General features: G+C 39.9%; 1 protein-coding gene across 2 annotated transcripts; it reads right to left on the bottom strand.

The window, feature by feature from the left end:
- Positions 1–825: 825 nt before the first annotated feature.
- On the bottom strand, positions 826–26,029 carry RBSN (rabenosyn, RAB effector). 2 transcript variants are annotated; one of them, XM_054034312.1, is made up of 12 exons: positions 25,909–26,029; positions 23,350–23,665; positions 17,690–17,833; positions 16,228–16,328; positions 15,414–15,459; positions 15,138–15,299; positions 13,675–13,916; positions 12,562–12,632; positions 9,791–9,877; positions 6,945–7,047; positions 6,203–6,307; positions 826–4,627 (listed from the first exon to the last, which is right to left on the bottom strand). In XM_054034312.1, exons 2-12 carry the CDS (start codon positions 23,510–23,512, stop codon positions 3,482–3,484), a joined length of 2,370 nt encoding a protein of 789 aa, XP_053890287.1. In that variant the 5' UTR covers positions 23,513–23,665; positions 25,909–26,029; the 3' UTR covers positions 826–3,481. The 2 variants fall into 2 exon arrangements, with proteins under 2 accessions (XP_053890287.1, XP_053890288.1); XM_054034313.1 differs by lacking the exon at positions 25,909–26,029 and adding an exon at positions 25,608–25,675.
- Positions 26,030–26,304: the final 275 nt, after the last annotated feature.

Genomic DNA, 26,304 nt, shown 5'->3' with positions numbered 1-26,304 from the left:
TTGCAAGAAATGAAATGCAGACTAATACAGGCCAGTTTTAAAAGATTAAACCGATTCAAGGGGGAAAGTGATACTAAATTCTTACCAGTATGGGGCCAGCTCCAGCCCCTTGAAGGGGTCAGCCTCCCCCAGCCAGCCCATCCGCATTGCCTGGCCCCTGCCTCTCAGGGCTCCAGCAGCGATTTAAAAGGGGCCGGGGCTCTGGCCACGGCAGCCCCGTGCCCTTTTATATCGTCGGCCCCGGGGGCAGTTGCCCCTTTTGCCTCCCCTGGCGGTAGGGTCACCGACATGGAAGGGGTACCGACGTTAAAGCGCCGCCGCAGCACTTTTTAATGGGGGCTATACAAGCCACTACCGGCCCACTGTCACCCCTGAATCTATTCCCTAATGTCTCCTACTTAAAACTAAAAGATTGAGCTATCTGTAGACTCCACCAATCGGTTTTCACCAAACTTGTATCAACACCTGTGTCCTGCTGAATGTTGCTGCATGACAGCATCACCCACAAGCAGTAATATAGTTTGGTTTGAACGTGCTGTCAAGTGGAAGAATCACTCCACATAAAATTAAAGTTAGTTTGACTAGTCAGGACCTGAGAGGAAATGGGGGATAAGGGTGAAGCTGCATCTCTTAATTTAAAGCAGTTTGATATGCCCCCAAAAGAAAATTACTGTAATGGCACTATATTAAAGGTCCCCTGGTATTGCACACTTAATGTTGCCCCTGTCAGATCCTATTGGGCTCTAGACCAACATTTAAAAGCATTTTCCAACTACTGCACACACACACACACACACACACACACACACACACACACACACGCACCAAAATAAACATGTTATTTTATTTCTTACAAATTTTCAGTATAGAGTAGTGCATGCAAGTTTATTAACAAATGTCAATGCTAGTTATTTGACAATAGGATGTCTTCATTCTGCTTTTTAATGTAATCTCCACAGCAGTCCACATACAGATATAAGGTTTTCACTTTGGAGATCACCTTTACTGTTGAGTTCTAGTCTATCACATTTAACATTGATTGAGCTCATGAGGTACACTAGCATCTTATCTGCTTGTAAAAATACATTGTTACATGTACAATACATATACTTTAGTGTATTAGACTGTAAAACACAAACAATGCAAGATATTTGCAACAAAGGAACACACTTTCTCCCCGCGCCTCCCAATGTAAAAAGCTGAAGCCACTGAACCATTTTTAACTCTTAAATTGAGAGCAAAATACATTTTGGATTGCAGCCAAGGAGCCAGTTCTGCTTTGGTACAGGAAACAGTTTTGCCTTAAACGAACAACTGCTAAATTGCTATGCTTTTAAAATGTAAACAGTTCCATGCCTTGACTAATCTCAGAGCTACAGGGACATGCATCTCACCTGCTTTAATTAATCTGGTGCTAGCACCCGTTTTAGTGCCTTTTTCAAGAGGTGCCATGATACACTTCCCCACAGCCTGATATTTCTGCAAGACCATTAGTCCCAGTGGATTTTACCCAGTGGACAGCACAGGTAAAGGGCTCGATGAGCTCTGATTAGAGAGAGTCTTATGGCATTAATATTCAAGGATCTTCTTTTAAATAATACAACCGGTAAATGCTTAGTTTGCAGCAGCAAACTCTGGGTGCTACTAGCCATTTCAAAAGGAAACAGGACCTTCCACGGGTGACTGCTTTAAATCACAATTGATTTATCTAATCAGTTACTATTTAAAGTCACTAAAGGAAATGTTATATAGTTATGGGAAGGTATGCATTACTCCCTGTCCTTTTCTCAGAATGAAACGAAGCTTAAAGAGCCTTCTTTTGACTTTCAGGCAGTAACATTACTTATGCCTCTTGAGATTTAAAAAAGGCATAAGTAACTTATTTAGGCAAAACTACAAACATTGTTCTGTCACATAAGAGTTTGTATTTTCATATTCACTGATCAATAAAATTTGCATGCTAGTGCTAGCATGGTCTGTTTTAATCATTTGCTCTATTTCATCTAAAATTATACACACAGTTAGGCCAAAACTTTCAAACATGGGTGCCTAAAGCTAAGCACCTAAATCTAGATTTAGAAAACAAGAGGGGCTTGATTTTTCAGAGATGCAGGCACCTCCCATTGAAGCAAATTCAGGTACCCAAATCAAGATTTAGGTGACCAACTTTGGGCACTCACACTTCAAAAGTGATGGCTTTCATTCACGTGGATCCTAACAGAGGCTCATACTTGGAGCTTAAAACACATCCAACCTTATTTTATGTAAGGCAATCAAGTTTGATTCATTGATGTAGATTCACAATCTTTTAAAGGAAGTGAATCAAGTAGTGAAGTGAAGTACTGAAGGGCATTATACAGCCACAAACTTTGTCCTTCAACTTTTTCACAAAATTCCAGTTTAGTGGCTTTTCAGCTTTTCCATTGCAAACAAAATTCTGTTCCTTAAGTGCTATGTAAACAGGGTTCCAGTCTCACAAACAACACACACATGATCATTCTGTCACCCAGCGTTTACAAAGGAATGTGCAGGTTCCAAAAAAAGGAATTAGAAATTGGATGGTTTTCCCTAACGTTTGATTTTGCAGTGATACTGCCACTTTCTTCCTGGAAAGAGGGAGTTAGATGTTTATTTTTATAAAAACAATTCACCTCTGAACACAGCTCACACCCCCTCTACTTTTATTCTGCAATTTATGGCCAGTGCAATGGCAGCAGCTTTAAAAAAAAAAAAATGTATGGGGAAATGAAGTGGCAGCATGCAAGGCTTTTTATTACAAAAAATTCCCAAACACCTATGAGATCACAGTTATCAAATTTGTTTTTAAATCCCTAAAAATCCCTTTACATATTTGCATTGCACAAATTGATCTGTAGCTTTTATATTCTGCAGCTCAAAGAATCATAGCAGCCTGCTTTTTAACAGCACTTTCTTGCAGCACAATAAGGCAGTTGAACTAGCCTATAACAACCCCCTCATTTTCAGGGGAAACATCTGATGCACAAAAATTTTAGACAATAATGTTGGTCACTTATTAATGGAAGTCCAGTTTTAAAGGCTGACCTATAATATTGCAACAAAGCCAAAGGAAGAAGGAAAGATGGCAGACTGATGTCTGCATCATCACAGATATTTTTGAATCATCTATTTCCCTATTAGCACTTTCCCATTTTGCCCAGAAATAAGCATGTGATGATAATTAACAATTTAAAAATGTTGTTGTGACAAAGTTCATACTATTTAAAGTTTGTATCATTAAACAGGTTTGAGAATAATATAATAGTATTAGAATATTCAGTTTTATTCTCCAAATCTGAATAGTAGTGGAAACACCTAAATGAAAGTGCATAGCACAAAATTCAAGATTCTTCTCATCATTCCTTCTTGTAACCTGTGCTCCTTATTTTTAAATTCAATCTGCTCCATCCTCCAGCATTAACAGTGGACTATAAAGTTATTTTTATGTGGACGTATTATTGCTTCAGCACTTGGATTTCTCTTTCTGCTTTGCTAATGTGCGCTTAAGTTCTTTTAAGTTCTCTGTCAGTACCTCCACCTCATCCATCCGTCCGCTGTGTTTGGCATCAAAAATATAAGCCTTGATATTATCAATCTGTTGGAGAAGGAGTTCTTCTTCTATAATGTCCTCTCCTGAGATTTCATTATCATCAACTTCAAAGGGATTGGTAGAAGACAACCCTTCAAATGGATTACCAGAATTCTGATCATTCACAGACTTTTGAAATGGATTTCCATTATCTTCAAAGGGATTTGGAGCATAAACAGTTGCCCCATTTGTTTGCTGATCTTCCTCATCATCTTCAAATGGATTATATTCTTTTTTATCGCTGTGCTGGGCTTTGGTGGGCAAAGAAACCACCTGAGAACTGTCTCTAGCCAATGTGTTAGCAGGGTCTTCTACTTGAAGAGTATCTGCCTCATCTTCAAAAGGGTTTAGCAACAGTGTCTGATTTTGGTCTGTCTCCCTGATGTATTGTGGGCCTTCTCTGGGTTTGATTGGGAAGACTGAATTCTCTTTAGGTACCTGTTTCTGGACAGCATCTGGAGACGGTGTTTTAGAACTTGGGCTGCTTTTGATCTGAGTGGTATCTAAGTCCAAAGACTGTGCTATCTGGTTCAGGTTTTCTTTTCCAGATTCATGCTGGTGCTGCTTCACTTCTCTGAAGTCTAGAGAACGTGTCCTTGAGTGTTGAGACATTGCTTTGTGTTGCTCCCTTTCCCACTCCTTCTCACGAAGGACCTGAAGCTGCTCCCTCTGCATCTCTTCCTCCTCTGCCTGCCTTTTAGAAAGCTCAATAGCTTTCAGAGTCTGCTGCTGATCGTATTCATCTTGAAGCTGTCGCAGGTTCTCTTGCAACATACGGACCTCATCTAACCGATTAGCTGCCTTTGCTTGCTTAATGAAGGATGTAATATTGTCAATCTGCTGAAGAAGCGGGTCGGCTATTTCCCTTTGGCGAGGTAAGCTGGATGTAGGTAACCAACCTTCAGATTTCTTTACTGTGCCTCTTTTTGGATAAGGAACCTCACCATTGGGTGCAGCTGTGGATCGGGAAACCAAATCTTTCTGCTTTTCCTCCAGTCGTCTCTGCGTTTCAAGTGTTGCCTAGCAGAGACAAGATTTCAAAGGAGACCCATCAGCTTAAACCCCCATTTTTGCCTGAAATTTTTGTACCTATATGGTTCCAACACCTGAGAATATTATAACTGAAAAGAGTTAGTCACTTTTTTGGTTATTTTGTGCAGCTGACAGCATTTGTATCAAGTCAGTTTCCCCTTTGCTGAAAAAACTCAAACATCAAAGGAGCAAGAAAACCCTATTTTAAAAAATTCAGTGTGCACTATTCGAAGGTTGTTCCATCAGAAATGAAATTTTTTTAAAGTAATTTTAAAAAGTTGACAGTGTCCATTTCAGAATTGGGCAATATGCACAAGTCTCTCAAAAAGGGAGGATGGCTGCACTATTTTGTTTTGTGACTCAGATTATTTAGATTATAGGAGCAACATAACAGATTTTCTACTCATTTCTACTACAACAGGAGGAATATATAGGGCTTAAATAAGATATTAATGTGAAGTGGCTTGTCTTGGTGTCACCCTTGTGTTCTGTGTTGATCAAACAAGACACGACTCAGAGCCACAATTTAAAATCTACACATATTAATTTCCACCCAAAAACTCAGAGCTGGTTGCTACAAGCCTTCTGTCCTGTAGTTATGCCTGGGGCAGAATTTGTATTATGCAGAATACACTGTTCCTCGAACAGTGACAGCGTGTTAGTAGAGGGGGTTAAAATACCTCTTACCATCCTTAAAAACAACCCATAGTTCAGTTATATGAGGTATTTGCAATGAGTTCAGAAGGCCAATTACATGGAGATACTTCTGAATCATACAACGATGTGCCCATCCAAACTCACAACATGAGTATATCCCAGAGAGAAGCGATCACCACACTTCAAAAGATGCTTGAGTTCCTAATAATAACTGGATGTTTTTTTCCTTGAGTTTATTAGTAGTTTCACAAATCAACTCAAATCCCACCAGAGGTGCCTACATAAACCCTCTCCTGCGCTACACTAGTCGTAGTGTTATAAAGTATATAACTGTCATCCTCTTCACTGAAGGTTGTGTGCACTTACTGAAAAACGTGCCTGATGAGACTGTGCAAAGAGCAATCCTAATTTGATTTGGGTATTAAACTGGCCAAGCCTGTCTCTAACAGACGCTCTTGTAATGGAATATCACACAATATTAATTTAAAGGGGTCATAAATATAATGAAACCTACAGAAATCTTATAACAATATTCATTAAATCTTAGAACAGAGGGCAAATTGTCCTCCCTCAGGGAAATGCACTGAATTGAGGAAAAGGATTGTCATTCCTCCCTCTACTCCTACCCCAAGACATACCCAACCCAGCCCTCTCTCTGCTAATGACTCCTTTCTCCTCACAAGACATGCCCTGTCTCCCTCCAGGGAATACCACAACCTCATTCCACAGGGATCCATACAGAAATGGGCCAGTTCCTGTCAGGCTAAATGACACACAAAGGCCAGTGCTGCAAACAGTTACTCACGTACATGGAGGCACAATGGAGTACTAAATGAGTAACTACATACACGTGAGTGACTGCAGGAATAGGCCCTAATGCAGCTAACGCTAGTTCCACATCTTCACCTGTCTTTCCATGTGCAGTTTTCTATCCATCTCTTGTTTTCTTTTCTCTTTCAGTTCTTCATACTTGTCTTTGGTTGGCAGGGACATCAGACCCAACAGTTTTTCCTAGAGAAGAGTATAAATAGTAAAATAATACTGTTAACAAACTGCAGGTTTTTAGCCTACTCAAAAACAGAAACTAAATTAAAAGCGTAAGGTCATCTAGTGCCTTATTGAGATCCAGTTTCTCAACTTTTCTATACCACAAACCAATGCTCAACAGAAAAAAAGTTTCCCTGCAGCAATTTAATGCTCAGGAAAATAATGAAAGCACATCTAGGTAAGAATATACACTATTCTGAAATAATCAGTCTCTGGAGCACACATTTTAGTCGAATATCTCCTCAGAATTAATGAAAAGTTTAGCTTACAAAATAAAAAAAGTTTTCTATATATTTGTACTTAAAATATTAATAAGCAACAATTGGTGAAACTAGATGTGCAAAATACGCTGTCATTTCAAGAAGGGCATTTAAACATGTTGCACAAGCGTACAGTACTAGGTCTCCAATACAAGTTATCTTCATGCCAAGGGAAAGCCTTAAAAGGCTCATCAGTCAGACTGCAGGATATTCACCATTTAAATAGCCTGAAAAGTTATTCTTCTCCAATAAGTAATTTGAGTCTAGTCATGGTTCTAATTTTTGCTTTTGAAGAGAACACAGCAGAAGATTCACATATGTGCAACTCATGCTTTGTTTACCTGTACAAAAAGGGTAGCTGAGTATCTAATCATTCTCTGAAGTTGTAGAGTTTTGGGATGAGGTTGAGGCTCTTCATTCAAGCCTAGAGTCAAAATCTTCTTACTGAATCAGAATACGCATACAGTGAATTAGTACAAAAATAAGGGCCCAGAGTAAGAAAAATTCAAAACAAGATCCAGGTGTTAGAGAGAGACACTGTCAATCTACATTCAGACAGAAGCATGATTTTTCTTAATACACCTCTACCTCGATATAACACTACCCGATATAACATGAATTCTGATATAACGCGGTAAAGCAGTGCTCTGGGGCTGTGCACTCCAGCGGATCAAAGCAAGTTCAATATAACGCGGTTTCACCTATAACCCGGTAAGATTTTTTGGCTCCCAAGGACAGCATTATATCGAGGTAGAGGTGTATATTACTACTAGGGCTGTCAAGCAGTTAAAAACATTAATCACCCTGTTAAACAATAATACAATAGCATTTATTTAAATATTTTAGGATTTTTTCCCCACATTTTCAAATTTCACTTTATATTTATTTTTGCTATAAAATTTATAAATATTTGTGCTATAAAAAACAAAGGAAATAGTATTTTTCAATTCACTTCATGCAAGTACTGTAATAGAATCTCTTTATGAAAGGTTTCAGAGTGGTAGCTGTGTTAGTCTGTATCAGCAAAAAGAACGAGGAGTACTTGTGGCACTATAGAGACTAACAAATTTATTTGAGCATAAGCTTTCGTGGGCTAAAACCCACTTCATCAGATGCATGCAGTGGAAAATACAGTTATAGTTAATATGGCAACACCCATTTTTTCATGTGCTCTGTACATATATATATATATATATATCTTCCTGCTGTATTTTCCACTGCATGCATCCGATGAAGTGGGTTTTAGCCCACGAAAGCTTATGCTCAAATAAATTTGTTAGTCTCTAAGGTGCCACAAGTACTCCTCGTTCTTATCATGAAAGTTGAACTTACAAATGTAGACTTATGTACAAAAAAATAACTGCATTCAAAAATAAAACAATGTAAAACTTTAGAGCCTACAAGTCCACTTAGTCCTACTTCTTGTTCAGTCACTCAAACAAGTTTGTTTACATTTGCAGGAGATAACGCTTCCCACTTCTTGTTTACAATGTCACCTGAAAGTGAGAACAGATGTTCACATGGCACCGTTGTAACTGGCGTCACAAGATATTTACATGCCAGATGCGCTAAAGATTCATATGTCCCTTCATGCTTCAACCACCATTCTAGAAGACATGCGTCCATGCTAATGAGGGGTTCTGCTTGATAACGATCCAAAGCAGTGAAGAACAACGCATGTTCACTTTCATCATCTGAGTCAGATGCCACCAGCAGAAGGTTGATTTTCTTTTTTGGTGTTTCAGGTTCTGTAGTTTCCACATCGGAGTGTTTCTCTTAAGACTTCTGAAAGCATGCTCCACACCTTGTCCCTCTCAGATTCTTGAAGGCACTTCAGATTCTTAAACCTTGGGTCGAGTGCTATAACTATCTTTAGAAATCTCACATTGGTACCTTCTTTGCGTTTTGTCAAATCTGCAGTGAAAGTGTTCTTAAAACGAACAACATGTGCTGGTCATCATCCGTGACTGCTATAACATGAAATATATGGCAGAATTCAGGTAAAACAGGAGACATACTATTCTTCCCCAAGGAGGTCAGTCACAAATTTAACGAACGCATTATTTTTTTTTAACGAGCATCAGCAGCATGTCCTCTGGAATGGTGGCCGAAGCATGAAGGGGCATACGAATGTTTAGCATATCTAGCACATAAATACCTTGCAATGCTGGCTACAAAAGTGCCATATAAATGCCTGTTCTCACTTTCAGGTGACGTATATACAAAGCCAGCAGCATTATCTCCTGTAAATGTAAACAAACTTGTTTGTCTTAGTCATTGGTTGAACAAGTAGGACGGAGTGGACTTGTAGACTCTAAAGTTTTACATTGTTTTGTTTTTGAGTGCAGTTATGTAACAACAACAAAATCTACATTTGTAAGTTGCACTTACACAGTAAAGAGATTGCATTACAGTATTGTACAAGGTGAATTGAAAAATAATATTTTTTATTTTTACAGTGCAAATATCTGTAATAAAAATATTAAGTGAGCACTGTACACTTTGTATTCTGTGTTGTAATTGAAATCAATATATTTGAAAATGCAGAAAAACAACCACAAATATTCAATACATTTTAATTGGTATTCTAATGTTTAACAGTGCGATTAAAATTGCAATTACTTTTTTTTAAATCGCGATTAATTTTTTTTAGTTAATCACGCGAATTAACTCCGATTGATCGACAGCTCTAATTACTACAATACCTAATATTACTGAAAAAGTTTACAGAAAAATATCGTTCAATTTGCTTAATTTGTGCCTTTGGCAGCATTTTATGTATAGTCACTTTCACTATAATTTCCCATGTGAGTGGTTCTCACACAGTAAGAGGGGAAACAAATATTCTTACAAATTAGCAAGTGAGCTGTAAAACTACAAACTATTGACAGGGAGGACAGGAATACTATCTATTTAAACTTGTTTTTAAAAATTGAGAATGAAGTTGACTATCCTTTTATGTAGACAGGGGTGCTGTGCACATAGCGGAATCATGACCTAGCATGATTGCTTTTTTGGTTTGTTTTTTCATATTCTCGCTCAAACTCTATTAGAAGAGGTGATTTTTCATTTTTCTATGTTTGATTAAATTAAGTACAGTACATTTCAATTTCAGACACTGTCTCTCTAGTTTAGTCCATCCACTAAATAGTTACAGAAATCTCTCTCTCAATGGTTTGTTCCTTACCTTAAAGCATCTATTAACTCATACACTTTCTGCACCTCCACCCTCAGGTCATTAGCATGTTCAAGATTGTAAGTTGTCTCCCCAGCACTAAGAAAGAAAGAAAACACATCCACATTTACACTAAGTTATGTCCTGCCAGCAATCTATGCAATAGTAAAAATTAACAGGAGGCCTTTTAATATTTCTTATCTCTTCTGTCAGATAAAAAGTCTACTGCAGCCAATAAGATTTCAGGGTGAATGTTCTATGTTAAACTCATAAGTGAAAACAAATTTCTTATTTGCAAAAGGGAAGACAATGGTTAATTTGTGAATGCTAACGTTTCACAGAAGAGTTTACTATATGATTTTATGAACTCATGTATAGTACCCATATTTTAAATACAGCAGGTTTTTTTCTGCCTGTATCTTTATGCATAATGTCTTGTGAATTTAGTGTGTGTGTGTGTGTGTGTGTGTGTGTGTACATACAGTTAATGGCATATTTGTTTATTTTGTTAAATTGAAGTAAAACAGTGATACCAAAGCTATCCTCTCCTTAAGTTGGTCAGAAATCAGGACAATTATCAATTAGCATGAAGAAACAACAAACATCAATAGACTGTAGTTTCCTAGCATCTTGCTTTTTATATTTATTGAATAAAATATAATCAGTAAGGATTTGTAAGAATGAAGGGTCCCACCACCCATTTTCATATCTTGCACATTATGCAAAAAAAAAAAAAAAAAAGACTATACTATTCTGAATTAATTTTATATCAAATGATCCAACATAACACAAATATCAGGCATTTCAAACAAGCATCTGAAAACCCATCAGAATCAAGGAAAGGATGAGCCCTGTCAATTCTGAGATATACTTTAGTAATTCAGGACATTTACATTTAGCTTCAGCAGTTAAGCTGTGTACTTAATATTTTGCTGTAATGAAGTCTCAAATAACATACTGCCCATTTTCTTCCCTGTAGACCTTGTATTAAAAAAGCAAATAGCTTTTTGGAAAGATGCATGAAAATGCTAACATGCCTTTTTTAATAACTGAATCTCAAAATAACTGGCATTGCAACACATTTGACATTTCATTTAGTGGTGGACACAGTACTACAGACTGTACTGTGGTATCGTATCTCACTTCATTAATCCACAACCCTAAAAAATTCAGTCTCGCACCAATTTTCTGTACAGATGTAATAGCAAAGTGTGGTAGTGAGATCTCATTGCTGAAACTCATTTTTTAAAATTAGACTTAAATGTTTAATTTGTATATTAGTATAAATAATTAAATTTGTATCACTCTGTTTGGAAAGTGCCTACAATATTTTGGGTGCTGTTGCCATATAATGTAATAATAAAGCATAACTATACTTGCCAAAATAAACAAACTGAGCACACACAGCGATGTGGTAGCCTTGATTTGTCAGAGAGTTTGTGAATTTATTCGCTAATTTGCAAAAATTCTAGGATCCGAAATGGGTCTCCCAGTCATTAGCACAAGTTAGTGAGGGCTTACCCTATACTTTACATTTAATATGTGCCACCAGAGAATACAAATACAGCCTTGTGAGGAGTCTAAGCATGACAACAGATACACGAAATAAGTCAATCTGAATGAAAGAATGTGTCTCAAGAGGAGCTCCTGGAAGTGCCTATTAGTATGATAAATTAATTCATTTGGCTTTTGGAATTTTATAGTAGTAAGTAGGGAGAGGATATTATAATCATCACACTTTGTAGTTCTATACAGCCTTCCCCAGAGAATCTCAATGTTCTTCACAAAGACAAAGACAATAGAGTAAAAAAGATGACTTCCCGCGTAGCAGCACTGTATCTGGGAGCAAAACCCTGACATGCTCACCCAGTTATCTGCACTAATGATCCTCCAAAGTCTTCAGAGCAGCTCAAGAGCACATACTAGACCAGATAACGGGAGTTCAAATAATTGAAAGGGGAACCCTACTTAATACCCCACTTTGCCCCTTCACTGGAATGGTCTCCCTGAATCCATTTGCCATGCAGCTTCCTTCTCCTCCTTCAGAACCCAACTTAAAATGTTTGTTTTCAGCTCAATTTCCAATGCTGACCCAATGCTTTGTAAATAAAAAATGCACTGTCATTCCCTGAAGCCTTTGTTACTCAATGAAATAACTCATGTCCTACTACTGACCATACACGGTGTAGACCTCCTCTGACACAGTAGAGGATCTCTTCCTTTGCCACAGCTAGCCTAGAGTCGAACCCTTTGGGATAGAGTCTATTGTACTTGTTTGTAAAGTATTATGCAGACTTCTCAGATGAAATTCTGACCATTGACTTAAATAGGGCCAGAATTTCACTCATACTGCATAATAAACATTCACTGATTCAAATCCTCTATCTAACATCCTCCCCTCATTTCCACAAACGTAACAGTTTAAAACACTGTACATTGACGTGATATACCAAAGTATCTCTCCAGGCCACCTAGATGAGATATTTATATTTAGCTTCAGACATTTCAGACTGTCATCTGAAATCTTACCAGAATTAAGCCAAAGATGAAACCTGTCAACTCTAAGATATGCCTTAATAATTTAGGAGATTCATATTTACTAGCTTAGCTTCAGCCACTGAGCTGTGTCTAATATATGGCTATAGTGAAATCTCAGTGTCTAATATCTGGCTGTCCTCAAATCTCAATAGAGAACAGGTTGCCAGTTTTAATTACTATAGACTTTGTATTAAAAACAGCTTTTTACGGGGAAAAACACATGCAAGAAAATCACACAGGCTTACTTTAATGATTCTGCCATCTTTATGTATTCCGGAGCCTTCTGGTCAACCTTCTCCATGCAAAGTCGCAGTTTCTTGTTTAATCAATCAATAAAATCAAGAGATTACAATGCAGTTCTCCTATATTAGCTATACACATACTCTCCTCACACGCAAAAAATAGACATTTGTATGGCATAAACCTTTCATCTGGGGCATGTGCACACGCATGTAAGAGTTTAGTGCTGATGAATGCTGTCAAATTGACTACCTAGGACAATGAGGTCCTCTATTTATCCACACAACAAATTCAGCATGTGCAGTAGCACAGCAAGCTTCCCTACACTGCCCCACCACTGAACCAAGTTCAGAGACCATTTCTAGGGCTGAGGGGGTATATCTGTCGTCATGACTTCTTCAGTCCTTGGCCTCTCTGCTGAGATTGTTGACAAGAGGACCAGTTAGTGCTAACTATGGTGTTCTGATATGTGATATTGACATCTAGCCACTGGGAACTGAACTAAAACCCATCAATCCATTTCACAGACACCACCAAAGAGCCATCAGATTATGACTTTCAGTCGCTATTGGCTTGGATTGTATTTGAACCCATAACCTAGAAGTGAAAGGCTCCAGTTATAGCCTATTACTAATTTCCTGAGCCATCCAGTCCAACTGTCCTCCAGCCCACATACAAGAAACAGTTAAAAGCAAAAGGCATAGATTGTGTACACTCCATTAATGTAGTGCAGACACACAAATATGCACATACACACTTCTTTTAAAATGCATTTTATGAGCAACCCAGCTGAGGAAGACCAGAATTTGGGAGTCACCTCAGAACTATTGTCTCCAGATGATTAGAGATAAAACAGGTCACAAAGTGAGATGCTTCTTCATTAGGCTAGGGAGAAGGAACCATTTATTACACAGCCCTACATACATTTATATCCCAGCTAGTGGACAGACAACCCCATCCTATATTCCATTTTCCTGTAGTGGTGAACAATAAATGGTGCACAGATAAGGGAAGTCAGATAAGGGAGCTAAGGCAGGGACCAAATGTGAGCATTTCCTACATATAGTTCCATGCCATCCTCCACACCCACCCCGAACAAGTAATAGGTTTTATTTTACCTCATAGAGTTTCACAATATCCGGTGTGTATTCTTTCTCATCAATCTGTTGCTCTCTTTTGAGTAGGGTGTCTTTACAGTGCCTACAGCAGCGGATTCTGTCATCGTCCTTCTCATCCAGAACTGAGCTCACGCTGCTTACACTGCTAATGCTGCCACGACGGGAACCATGGATACTATTAGGTGAGGAGTTTGGACTGGTATGAGAGGCCAAGGCCTCTTTGCTGGCACTGGTCAGTTTGCCTGAAAACCACAAAACACAAACAAATGATTCTGTAATACCCAGAAGGCCAGGGGTTCTCAAACTGGGGTCATGACCCCTTAGGGGATCATGAGGTTATTAGCTTGCGACCCCCCACGTGTCAGCCTTCACCCCAAACCGCGCTTCACCTCCAGCATTTATAATAGTGTTAAATATAAAAAAAAAAAAAAATGTTTTTAACGTATGGGGGGGGGGGGGGGAGGTCGCACTCAGAGGCTTGCTGTGTGAAAGGGGTCACCAGTACAAGTTTGAGAACCACTGCAGAAGGGAATGAATATTTCCAGTCTCTCATTGGGACTAAATAGACACACATGTTCTACAAATTTCAGAGAGGAAAACACCTTGTTAGGGAGGCAGGAACTAGCTATTGGGACGTCCTACACCCCTTTGTAAGCAATTTATCAGATTAGCAAGCAGCTAATCAGATAGATGAGGATCTTATGTTGTAAGACTCGCATATATAATTAACAATTACCAAGATTATTTTTATATTAATAATTAGCCAGAGTTATGAGGCATCACAGCTCCTCTCTGGAACTATATGACATGCCTGAAGACAGAGGAGAATAAATTAAAGTGACTGTATGATCAAGACCAATGTTAATCAAGTGATTTTGTGAACTAATCCACATTTAATTCATAAAAGGGAGGATAGTATTTTTCTCACAGTACTGCTAGTGGGTTCATTACAGACTTGATAGCTGACCACTTCATAGCACTATCCATCTGTCTTCTTCCCACTGCTCTCTTAAATAGTCATTAGTGCTAGCAGACCAGCATATAAGGGCTGCAGCAACAATCTGTCTTGTTTAGTCAAAGCTACCAGGTGCTACAGCTGCTAGGAGAAGGCATGGTGTAGCTGTCAGAGCACATCGCTAGGAACCAAGAGACCTGGATTCTAGTTCTGTTTACCTGGGTCTAATACTTATCTAGCCTGCAGTAAGGCTGAATTCATTAATGTTTATAAAGCACTTTGAACTCCTTGGAAAGATGCTACAGAAATGAAAAATGCCAGTATTAAAGAAATTCAATTGCACCACACTGGGAAATCCTGGGAACTGGGTATACCAACGGGAGAATCATAGACAGGAACCTTTGATGAAAACAGACATAAGCAGCTCAGATGGAAAAAGCTGAACCCCTTTAGTTGGTGTTCTCAAAGAGGACGACAGGAGTAACTCACATCTGCCCACTGTACTCACTCGCCAACGGAAGGCTGACAAGCTCCATACACTTCTTGCACATGATAGACCCACAAAGGCGGCAGTGGTGACGTCTGTTCCGAATGCTGAACTTGTTGCCACAGTCTGGGCAGAATGGTACATCCTGATCATTGACCCAAGGCACAACAGACTTCTCTATAGCTATTCATGGGGAAACACACAAAAAACACACCTCACCTTAGAACCACCATGAAATCCATTTATCAGCTGGTGTGAAACATCAGCAAAGTTAGTTTGATGTAAGCTTGTACCAACCTCTTATTTTAGCTGACTCTGTATTTGTTCTGTCAAATGACGTAAGCTGGCAAAGGACACAGAGGAGTTAATCAGATCAATTGCATGCTTCTCATAAGATAATATTTACAGGCCTCAAGAATGGCATTTTTAACAGCTTGGACCTCTCAGCCTTGACAGCATTCTCTTATGTACTGAAAAAGTAATCTGTCCTTTACAGCAACCTCCCTGTACTTTCCCAGTATTTCTACAGCAACACTGGTGTAAACAGCACATGACACAGGTAAGCCAGGTGCCTGACCTGAGGAGCTCATACTAACTTCGATGACTACAACAGATTGCTTACAATATCTTGCGTATTTTTCCTACAGCACCCATCATCACTGTATCTACGAAAAGATACAAGTAAACTAGAGCTACGAGACAGGGTCCACAATAGAATATAAATAATAAAAGATTCGGTGCAAAAATATGAAGCAGACAGTATGAGGGAGAGGCTTAGCACTGGAAAACTAGAAGAAAATAGTAAAGGGATGGTGCTTGGCCCACTGAGAGGTAGAAGTTCTTAGAAGTATAAGGGGCAACATGGAATAGGGGCATTAACTCAAATTGAAAATGGAGCGCTTAAGTACAGGACCAGGCCAAGCACAGGACACACAAGAAAATGAGAGCCAAAAAGGAGACTGTAGCGGAGACAAAATATTTATGGTTAAACCTCCAACACTTCTGAAACAACTTGGGCATTACACAAATTGTGCACATTACAGACTCAAACAAGATTTTACATCAAGTCTTCTATACATTCATAGGAATAATCAAGAAGTAACAAATTTACCTTCTCTAACCTGATTATTAATTTATTGACTTCAACAACATAATGATCAATCCTAGCTGCTCGGTGTTTCTTGAAATCAGAAAGATGGCTCCTCATGGCACCTGGTCAGAAAAGACAGATTAAGAAAGTCTCTAGATTCAGTCACATGACCTTGTAAAATGTCAGTTTAAAGGAAACTAATCTCTTTTCACTATTTGCTACTCAGGTTCAAATGGAAGTTTAAAGATCAATTGGAATCCTGTATTTTAACAGCACTGCTTTGAATACAATTGTAGATTAAACCTCTTATCTGCAGGCTGGCTTTAATGATAAACAGAGCACATTATTTCTACCGCTAAAATTACAAGCATTATTTTAAGACAGCAAAAGCAACAAAAAAACCCTCTTCCTATTACTCTCTTGATCCCTCAATTACCAGTCAACAACAGCTTACTAAATGTAAGAGTTACTTCCTTTTCATTTGCTGACTACCACTGGAATTGGGACTAAAGCTGTCAAACGGATATTAAAAATGCAACTGCAATTCCTCTTTCAGATTTCTAAATTTCCTTTTTTTCCTCTTCAAGGATTTTAAAATCTGACTGCCAAATACATAAGAGAAATCAAAACTGCTTAATCACTTCAAGAAAAGTGCAATTCAACACTGCTCAAGATGTTTCTTCTGGTTCATATTTTATTCTCAGATATATGGAAATCATGAAGTAATGACTTTTTTTCCTGCAACACAATTGATGGAGCAAGAAATCAATGCTGAGGTTACACTACAAATATTTATTTATGAATATATAACAGCATCTGTCGCCTCACCTCCTCATACTAGTGCAAGCCAATAACCACATACAAAATATAGGTCTCTCTTCCTGCTGAAGAGTAAAACACTCAAAGCCTAACTGAACAATACAATACACCATGAAGCTCACCCACTTAGGCTTTGGTAGACCAAAGGGACTGAGTTCCAGAGGTGTAGGTCTGCCACCAGTCCTGTGGGATTTCATCCCAGGACCCAACAGAAAAAATGCCCCTGAAAACTGTAACCATAACAACAGGATACAGAGTAAGAGGCAATCTCCAATAATGATATTAGAAGTAGATAGTACAAACAAGACACCCTTGAACTTTAAAGAAGTCTTGATATGGACCTGAACTTTGCCAAGCAGGCCTGTTTCTAACAACGCCCCCCCCAACTCAAACCCAAGCAATACAGAAATATTGAGAAAATCAGAACCTGAATCCATACTTAGTGGCTCAAGGACGTAAAGTAACACATCTATTTTCTAAAATGTTACCCAAGAGTCTGCATATAGATAACAAAACAATACACAAGGCATCAGCTCTCTACATAGTGGACCAAATTCTATGTAGACTAACAATCTGTGCAACGCCACTGAAATCAATTGGATTGTACTGAGTGTAAGTTAACAGAAAATCTGTCCTACTTCACATGGCTTTCCTGTTTTCTTACCCAGTTCTTGGGGCTCCCACATGTATGGATCTACTCCACCATAGCTGAAAGACTCGTATCGCTCCTGAGCCCCAGTATCAGTTCGGTCATCTCCTTCTCGTTTCAATAGCTTCTTCTTTGCTTTTTTGGCCTTTTGGACTAGATCTGAAAAACAGATCAAACACTACGCAGTCAGTCCCTGAACACTTGTCATTTGAAGCCACTAGCAACTTCATCTGCTCATTTAGCATAATCCAATTTCCTTGAAAACAATAATATTTTTCCTCCTTCATAAAAATAAGCTGGCCTGGGGTATAGATCCCGAAAGCATCCCCAGACATATGTCAGACAGTGGTGAGGCTGGACATAAGGAGATGTTTAGCATTCACATCTCCTGTTGACAAACTTGAGTTACAGGTGATCAGCACCAGCATCAGTGTTTTATGACAGAAAATTATGCAAATAAATGAATCTAAAATAGTGAACTGTTGACTGACACATCATTGCAGGGGTCCAATCCTGCAGGGTGGTGCACACCCTGCAAGTGCTGAGCACCTCTCAATTCCCAGTAATTTCTCTGGGAGCTGAGGTTACTCAGCACTTCACAGGATTGAGCTCCAAAGGGAACCCTGTCCAAAGTCAATTTACCAACCCCACCCGAAGGAAAGCCACAAAACAACGATCAGCAAATGCCTTGTCCTCTTCATTAAGCATTATAAAGGCAGCTCCTTGAATGTACAACTATCTTTAGTGCAGTACCTTTGTTTTTGAGGATTCTGCTTATAAATGGTATTGCTTTGCAGTACTTAGTTACATTTTTTGTATTTCACACACACAAAAAACAAGTAAAAAGAAGACATTTAGCAATGTTGCAATAGTGAACATATTTTAAATATGAATGCATTGTACCACACTACCTCACATGAGATGAGGGTTACTGAGAGAGAGGCATGGTCTAGTGGGCCAGACAAAGGACTGGGAGTCTGAAACTCCTGAGTCTTCATCCCTATTGCCACACTTGCCCCTGAGATATTGGCCGAGGCATTTTAGTATTCCGTTTCGGCTTCCCCCTCTGTAGAGATATGGGAATACTTAGCTACTGACTCACAGGGATGTTATGAGAATTAATCGGCTGAATGCAAAGAGCTCTGAAGTTGAAGAGCACTGTAAGTACTATGATAATATTGGTCAAATTCTCTTACTTGGCTCAACCTGGTGGGAATATTAATGTGCCAGTTAAACCATCTTCCCAATTATCAGCAGCTCACAGGAATACAGTGTACCCTGACAAAGACTTATTTTTCAAGCAATCTGTGAAATTAAAACACCGGACAAAGTACTAGATACGAGAACATTTTAAAAACATAACAAGTCTGATTCATTTAGCAGCTATTAGAGGGCAGGTAAGCAGCCTGTTCTGAGGAAGTTACTGTTCACAAGCACCAGCTCACATCTGCAGTGAATTGGCTGCAGACCCTCCCACGTATACTGTTTTAAACAGAACAAATGTCACATTTATCCACCAGTTAACAATAATTATATTTTGCTCTTCTAAAGCATCTTGCTTCCAACGATCTCAAAGCACTTTATACAAACATTACTTCTGTTAGTCTTAAAGGTGCCACAGGACCCTCTGTTGCTTTATACAAACATTACGACTCACAACAGCTGTGGGCTGAGGTCACAGGTATGATTATCCCCATTTGACAGATGGTTAAATTGAGGCACAGAAGATGAGTTTCACATAGGTTCACAGAGTCAGTTGCAGAGTTAGGAACATAGGCCAGAAGTCCTGACACCCAAGACTTTCCTCTAGAAAAATCAGGGCGGCTGCTAGGGGTTTATACTGTTTTTATGACAACTCTTGATAGACAGGAGCCAACCTCAACTTTCCAACCACCACCTATGCTGTAGGAGGAACTACAGTCATTAGTCCAACCAATTAAATAAGAAAACAATTACTATGAGCATATTACAGATGTGCATTAGTAGCAATTCTATAATTAGGGTTATGTTAAAAGCAACAGAGGGTCCTGTGGCACCTTTAAGACTAACAGAAGTATTGGGAGCATAAGCTTTCGTGGGTAAGAACCTCACTTCTTCAGATGCAAGACTGAAGGGTTATGTTGATACTTTCACTTAAAATTAGAGTAAAATCCCTGTTTCACATTTTATTGATGAGACAGTCTCCAGTTTATCACAATTACTGTTCAGAAAACAAAATGAACTTTTCTAGGACTTTTCTGGATAGAATACTTGATAACTATGAAGTGAAAGAGAAAACTAAGAAAGTACAGTTTTGAATTTTAGCCCCAAGGGTTTTGTTGTTTTGTTGTTAGCAGTTTTGGTTTTTGTTTTGTTTGCAGGGCACAGGGAGTAGCTCATTCTAACTGCATAACCACACATCTGCACTTCCACATCTTAGAGACAGGCCACTTTTGAAATTTAAAAATTATACAAAATAAAGATTATTTCCCTTAAGTCATCAAAAATAATTTAAGCATCAGCCAGAGCCAACAGGTGGCTAATATCAATGTTTATTAATTCTGTTTATAAAGATGTTTGAAACCCTCAGGTGAAAGGCTCTATAAGAAGTCCTAAGTTAATGGGGTAACCAGGGCTGTCTTAGACTTGCTGGGGTCTGGGGCCGAAGCCTGAGCCCCACCACACAGGGCAGAAGCTTAAGCCTGAGGGCTTCAGCCCTCGGGGGCAAGGCTCAGGTTACAGGCCCCTTGCCTGGGGCTGAAGCTCTTGGGCTTTGACCCCCCTGCCCGGGGTGGTGGGGCTCAGTCTTTGCCTGCCCCCGCCCCCCATGGTGCTTGGGTAGGCTCAGGCCCTCCTGGGGTCATGTAGTAATTTTTGTTGTCAAAGAGACAGCAGTGCCATGAAGTTTGAGAACCCCTGCCTTAGTGGATCACAGCTCTTTATGGGTCTTTTAAAAGAACAGTACACTAGGGGGCACTTTTTAAATGTTGGAAGCAGGTCAGTACCACTAAAGTGGATATTAAATTATTATTTTGTATTACCAAAGCCCTAGGAACCCTAGTCATGGACCAGGACAACATCATGATAGGTGCTGTACAATCACATTAGCATCTTAGTCTTTGCTACTCTGATATCTTCATAGAGAGACAACCCAAATCTGCACATGCAAACAGTGGGGAGGGAAATCTGTGAAGATTATTTTATTCAAGGAAATGGAGTCAAAGGATTAGAATATGATAATTATTGGTTCTTTGGTTCTTTAATATATCTGCTAGCAAAAAGCATTCAACAGTTTCAACATGATCATAGACGGGCCTGAGTTAGCACCACCAGCAGCTCTTCTACGGCCACTATTTCTTTCTTTGTCTGCGAAGGGAGAGAAACTTAGGTTCTCTTTGGCCAGATTTAACCTGCAGGTCATAGGTTTGGTAGCTTCACCACCGGCATAACTGATTTACACCACCCTACAGAAACAGCCTGATTTACACCACCTTACGTAAATAGCCTTTGTTACATTTGTTTTACAAAGCCTTTGTTAAAGGCTTTCTAGTCTCTTGTGCTGTGAATTTCCAGTAAAGTCCATGTTTAAAAATATCTATTTACTATCAAGCTAATATCTGGCAGTTTCTAAAGAATATTGTAGGATACAAATCTGTCACACAAATAATATATAACAAGTGAAAAGTGAATAGTGACATTATAATGCACCTCAATAGTTGCCATACAGTATCTACTAAAGATAGTACCATGCAATCACATCATTTTTCTATCATTTGTCATAAAAAGTTTAACACGTATATTAATGTGTCATGGGATACATGCAAATTGGAAACCTGCTGTACTTTTCCTCACTGTTATCAGTTACCCACATCATCTCAATTAAAATTTACTCAGTCAAAAGGGCTACCTGAGGAGTAAGGTACTACTCAATGCGAGTGAGGATATCAATCTGGTTTAGAGATTTTTCTCGCGGACCACTTCTCCTTTTAGTCATAATGGCATCCATTTCCTACTGTGCAAACCATCTCCCCTCTCATTCTTGATCTCATAGGTAAGGCAAAAAATTTCTCACAGAGGTCACGGAAGCCATGGAATCTGTGACTTCCCGAGACCTCCATGACTTCAGCATGTTGGCTGGGAGCTGCGGGGTACCCTGGGGACTTTGAGGGTGGGACAAAAACAAGAAAAAGTATGGGTTCCTCATGACTATCAGAGATAAGGCTCTTTCACACCCACTTCATCTCCCCTCACAATAAAAACAAATACAAGTTTAAATTTAAAAAAACATAGTACATTAACACAGGCCCATGTAAAAGCATATATAAATGATCATCTTATCCACCCGCATTTAGGACACTTTGAACTCTGCAAGAAATCACTTAGAAATATTTCTGACGTGACGTTTGAATACTACACCCCCACTTAATATAAAAGCAATTTTGTTGTTTTCTATGCTAGGGTGAGTTTTACTGGATATGGCCTGACATGAATAACTATGACAAAGTTATAAAAGGCAGATAAAAACAACATCCTTAAAAATGCAAATTAAAGAAAATTTTGAAAAAGTGAGACTAGTATATTTTCAATTAAAGGGACACTACCGATGTAGCAGAACCCAAAATGTAGGTGTTAGGTTTTTCCTAACTGTTTTTTGTTTTTAAACTAAACACAAGTTCTCTTTTTCTTAAATCAATGAAAAGAATATTGTTGTTTTGGTTTAAATATTCCAGTGTGGTACTTGCAATTCCAATACTACAGCACTGTGCTAGTGCAGGAGAACCCCCAAGAGCAAAACTGACCAGTCTACTCTAATTGTCCAAAATGGGTGAATGGCTAAAAGCAAATGAGCAGCGGAAGTGGTGAAAAGTAAATTAGATTTATAAAACTGAATTTTAATAATCTAACGTGCTCTAAGAGTAACATAAGCAATGTTTTTAAATAAAAAAGATTGAATATATGGATTTTAATCTCAAAGTGTCCTTTTAAGCAGCACTGTCAATTATAGTTAAAAATTATAAAAATTCAAAATTAAGGAAAAACAATTAAGCGACTTTCCAGAAAAACACTCAAAAGACTGTTTCTGCACATTTTACTCTACACATAAAATGAAAGTGTATATGAACAAAAAGCTAAGAACAATCTTTTATCATCACAAAAATGGAAAAGTATGATTATCTAAACAGCACAGAAATCTAGTATAAATATAGTCAAGGCACCCAGCAATTAAGGGGTGCAATTGACAAGATCAAGGCATCCACATAGTAGTCAGCTGACAAATCCCTGGGCATAATGTCAAAAATAGACTGTGGAAGTTACAAGGATAACTGCTATTAATTCGAATACTGTAAATTGTCCATGTACTGAAAACTCTCACAAAAGCGAAAAGCCAGCATTTTCTAAATTGGGTGTGTAAAATTAGGCATCTGAAAATCAAGCCACTTATTTAGGTGCCTAACGTTAGGCAACCAAGGTAGAAAACATTGTGGAAGCTTTCTGTTGGAAATTGTACAGTAATTATTATTTGGCCTAAATCCATTTACACATAAACCAACCCCGCTCTTAACTCAGTTTAATCAATATTTTAGTGAAGTGAAACTTATAGATGAGACACTTTTAGGAGTCTGTAGTACAACAAACATTTTTCACTGCATGGAATTTTACAGAGCAGAAGTTAAAGCTGCTGTCATGACTCTTACTTCTGAGTTGTCCTTTGACATCTCTGTCCTCACTTGAGTGTTCTTCTTCATAGTGAGACTGAAGCTGATAGAAAGACTGCAGATCCTTCAGGCACAGTGGACACAGAAAACCCTCTCTCACTTCCACAGGGTCATCAAATGGAGGAGGGTAGTTTGATGCCATGGTGTTTTGTTCACTCGTGGGATACTGCTGTCCCCCGAGTCTTAGCAGCAGTGGAACAGCAATATGCTGTTCAGTAGCATTATGTCCGATGAAACAACTGAGCTAACGAAGAGAAAGTGCCATCGTCCCTTGTAGCTTGTGCAAAACAACACTCTGAAAGAGATCCACAGAGCAATTTTAAACAGGGCGAACAGTTTAACTCAGTAACTCTCTCTGATCTTTTAATAATCCAGTTATAGCCTAGAACACTGCTCCACAGAGGACTGAAGGGACTAAATCAGTGGCTCTCAACTGTTCCAGACTACTGTACCCCTTTCAGGACTCTGATTTGTCTTGCATACCCACAAGTTTCACCATGCTTAAAAACTACTTGCTTACAAACTCAGACATAAAAATACAAAAGTGTCACAACACACTATTAATGAAAAATTGCTGACTTTCTCATGTTTACCATATAATTATAAAAAAATCAATTGGAATATAAATATTGTACTTACATTTCTGTATAGTACATAGAGCAGTATGAACAAGTCATTGTCTATATGAAATTTTAGTTTGTCCTGACTTCGCTAGTGCTTTTTATGTAGCTTATTGTAAAGCTAAGCAAATATCTAAATGAGTTGATGTACATCTGGAAGAGCTCTGCGTACCACCAGGGGTACACATACTTCTGGTTGAGAACCACTGGACTAAATCACTACTTCCCCTCTTCATATCACACAATACACAGGACCCTCAAGTATTTTGTGGGTGGAAAAAGTGGACCCTTCCTTCAGGCAATACTTTGGTGTAACACACAAGTTTCTCATAAGCTCCTTCACTTGGGAAGGAAACTTCTATGAAGAATGACAAGGAATGCTAAAGGAAATAAAATTATGTGAGCATGGCCAGTCTGACCCAGAATGTTTGGGATGCTGGAAGCATTCCGGTAAATATTTTTAGCAATACCAAATGTGACAGAGGGCAATTTCCTGGATACACCATAATGAATTAAGTTAAACCTTAATTAAAAAATGTAATATCTTTGGGATCCATTGTATTAAAAATGCAATTATTTATGTGTTACTGTATGATTGTATGTAAATTTTCTAGGAGAGTGACTAATGTAAAGAACCGTTTGGGACAACTGATGTGAAGTGGGTTTCCTAGGATGTACTTAGGAGGCTGTTCAGCACTGAAATACCCCCTGAGAAGGGACAGACACACGTGTCTCCACCCAAAAGGTGTGTCAGCCAGGGGTTTGGAGCCTGAGAGTGGGGTGCTTTTGCTGGATCACAGAGGGGAAATACAGCTGCTGTTGCCCTGAACTGTGACACCAAGCCAGACAATGTACTAAACAGCCGAGAAGGACAGTGAAGGATCTTTATTGGGGAGAAGAATAGTTCAGGAAATTTGTTAGTCTCTAAGGTGCCACAAGTACTCCTGTTCTTCTTTTTAGTTCAGGAAGGTAGGTTACACCTAAATGGGAGCCTGGTTGAGGATCTGCTCTCAGAAAGGAGGCAGATCTGGTCCACCATGTGTTTGTAGTATAACTTCCTGGCCTGCTTCATTGTGTTCAAGAAAGGGCTAATCTATTATTCTTTATCTGATTCTAACTCCTTCCTATTGTGTAATTTAGTTTCTGTTTATGTCCCCGCCTGTACAATATTCTAACATTGCTTTGTCCCAAAGATTGTTATGCCATTAGTTAGTTCCCAGCTGTTGGAATTTCTTCCTCATGCTCTCATCCATCACCTCCTATCTCAGATATTCACATCTTGATACATGAGAAAGCTGCTTTAAAACTATCGTCTCACTTGTATACAACACCTTTCATTCCTGGAACAATGTACGCACCCAAACACCACACCAGGCTTAAAATGCAGCCACCTCTAGGGTGGAGCGGTCAACAGCACAGAGCAACACTGCCCCAGTTTGTGAAAGGAAGTGAGGAGTGCTACACCGAGTTGGGTGTGTGATGGGAATTTAAAGTGGCCATGCAGCTACCCAAACTGGGGCAGCCTGGCTGTCATGAAAGGCGGCACGGGATCTCTGCCAGGAGCAGGTGACCGCCTGCGAGACCTGCCGCCCCCGCCCTGGTTCCGCCCTGACTCACCGGGACCTGATTCCCCGGCACCGGGGCGCTCCCCGCCGAGCATCGGCAACAACGTCAGCACCCCCCGGCACTGCCCCCAGCTCACCCCACTGCACCGGGGGGGCTCCCCTCCGACCCCACCGCTCGGGGCCCGGCAGCCGTTACTCGGCCCCGCCCACTCCCGTGAGCCCCCCGCCCTGCGGTACAAGCGGCGCGCGCCCCAAGCGGGGTGCGGACAGGGGCTCAGCCCCGCCTGACAGGGAGTCCAGCCCGGCGGGTGGGAGCTGGGGGGACTCGGAGCCCAGCCCGGGGCGGGTCTCACCTCGGCTCCCAGGCGGGGCAGCGGCAGCTGGCGGCTCCCGACCGCGCGGGACTGAAAGAGCCGCGGCCCAGCCCGCGCCTGGCTACGCTAGGGGCCGAGGCCCGGGATCCGGGCAGGACGAGCGCCGAGCCAGCGATGAGGGAGTGAGGCGGGTTCATCCGGGCTATCAGGGCGGGGCCCGGCCGAGGAGCCGCTGCCGAGCGTCGAGTCATGGATCGAGGAGGAGGGGGGCTTGCAGCAGACCAGGACCAGGGCCAGGGCTGGAAGGGGGCGGGCGGGGAGGCCCCTGGGCTATGAGCAGAGCAGGGGTAGGCTAGGGAGAGAAGGGGAGCCTTGGGGCTGTGATCCTTGTGAAAGTGGCATTGCCAGCCCCCCAACGATCATGAGAATTAACAG

This window comes from Malaclemys terrapin, chromosome 7, assembly GCF_027887155.1.
Source record: "Malaclemys terrapin pileata isolate rMalTer1 chromosome 7, rMalTer1.hap1, whole genome shotgun sequence".
NCBI lineage: Eukaryota > Metazoa > Chordata > Testudines > Emydidae > Malaclemys > Malaclemys terrapin.
Note: the sequence above shows the minus strand (reverse complement) of the source record. Positions and strands in the feature narration are given on the sequence as shown.

Coding starts and splice junctions, on each gene's coding strand:
- RBSN (XM_054034312.1), bottom strand. CDS start 23,512: ATGGCATCAAACTACCCTCCTCCATTTGATGACCCTGTGGAAGTGAGA. Junction 15,460..16,227: donor TAATAATCAGGTTAGAGAAG/GTAAATTTGTTA, acceptor GTCCTTTGCCAG/CTTACGTCATTTGACAGAAC. Junction 7,048..9,790: donor GAGTTAATAGATGCTTTAAG/GTAAGGAACAAA, acceptor ATTCTGATTCAG/TAAGAAGATTTTGACTCTAG.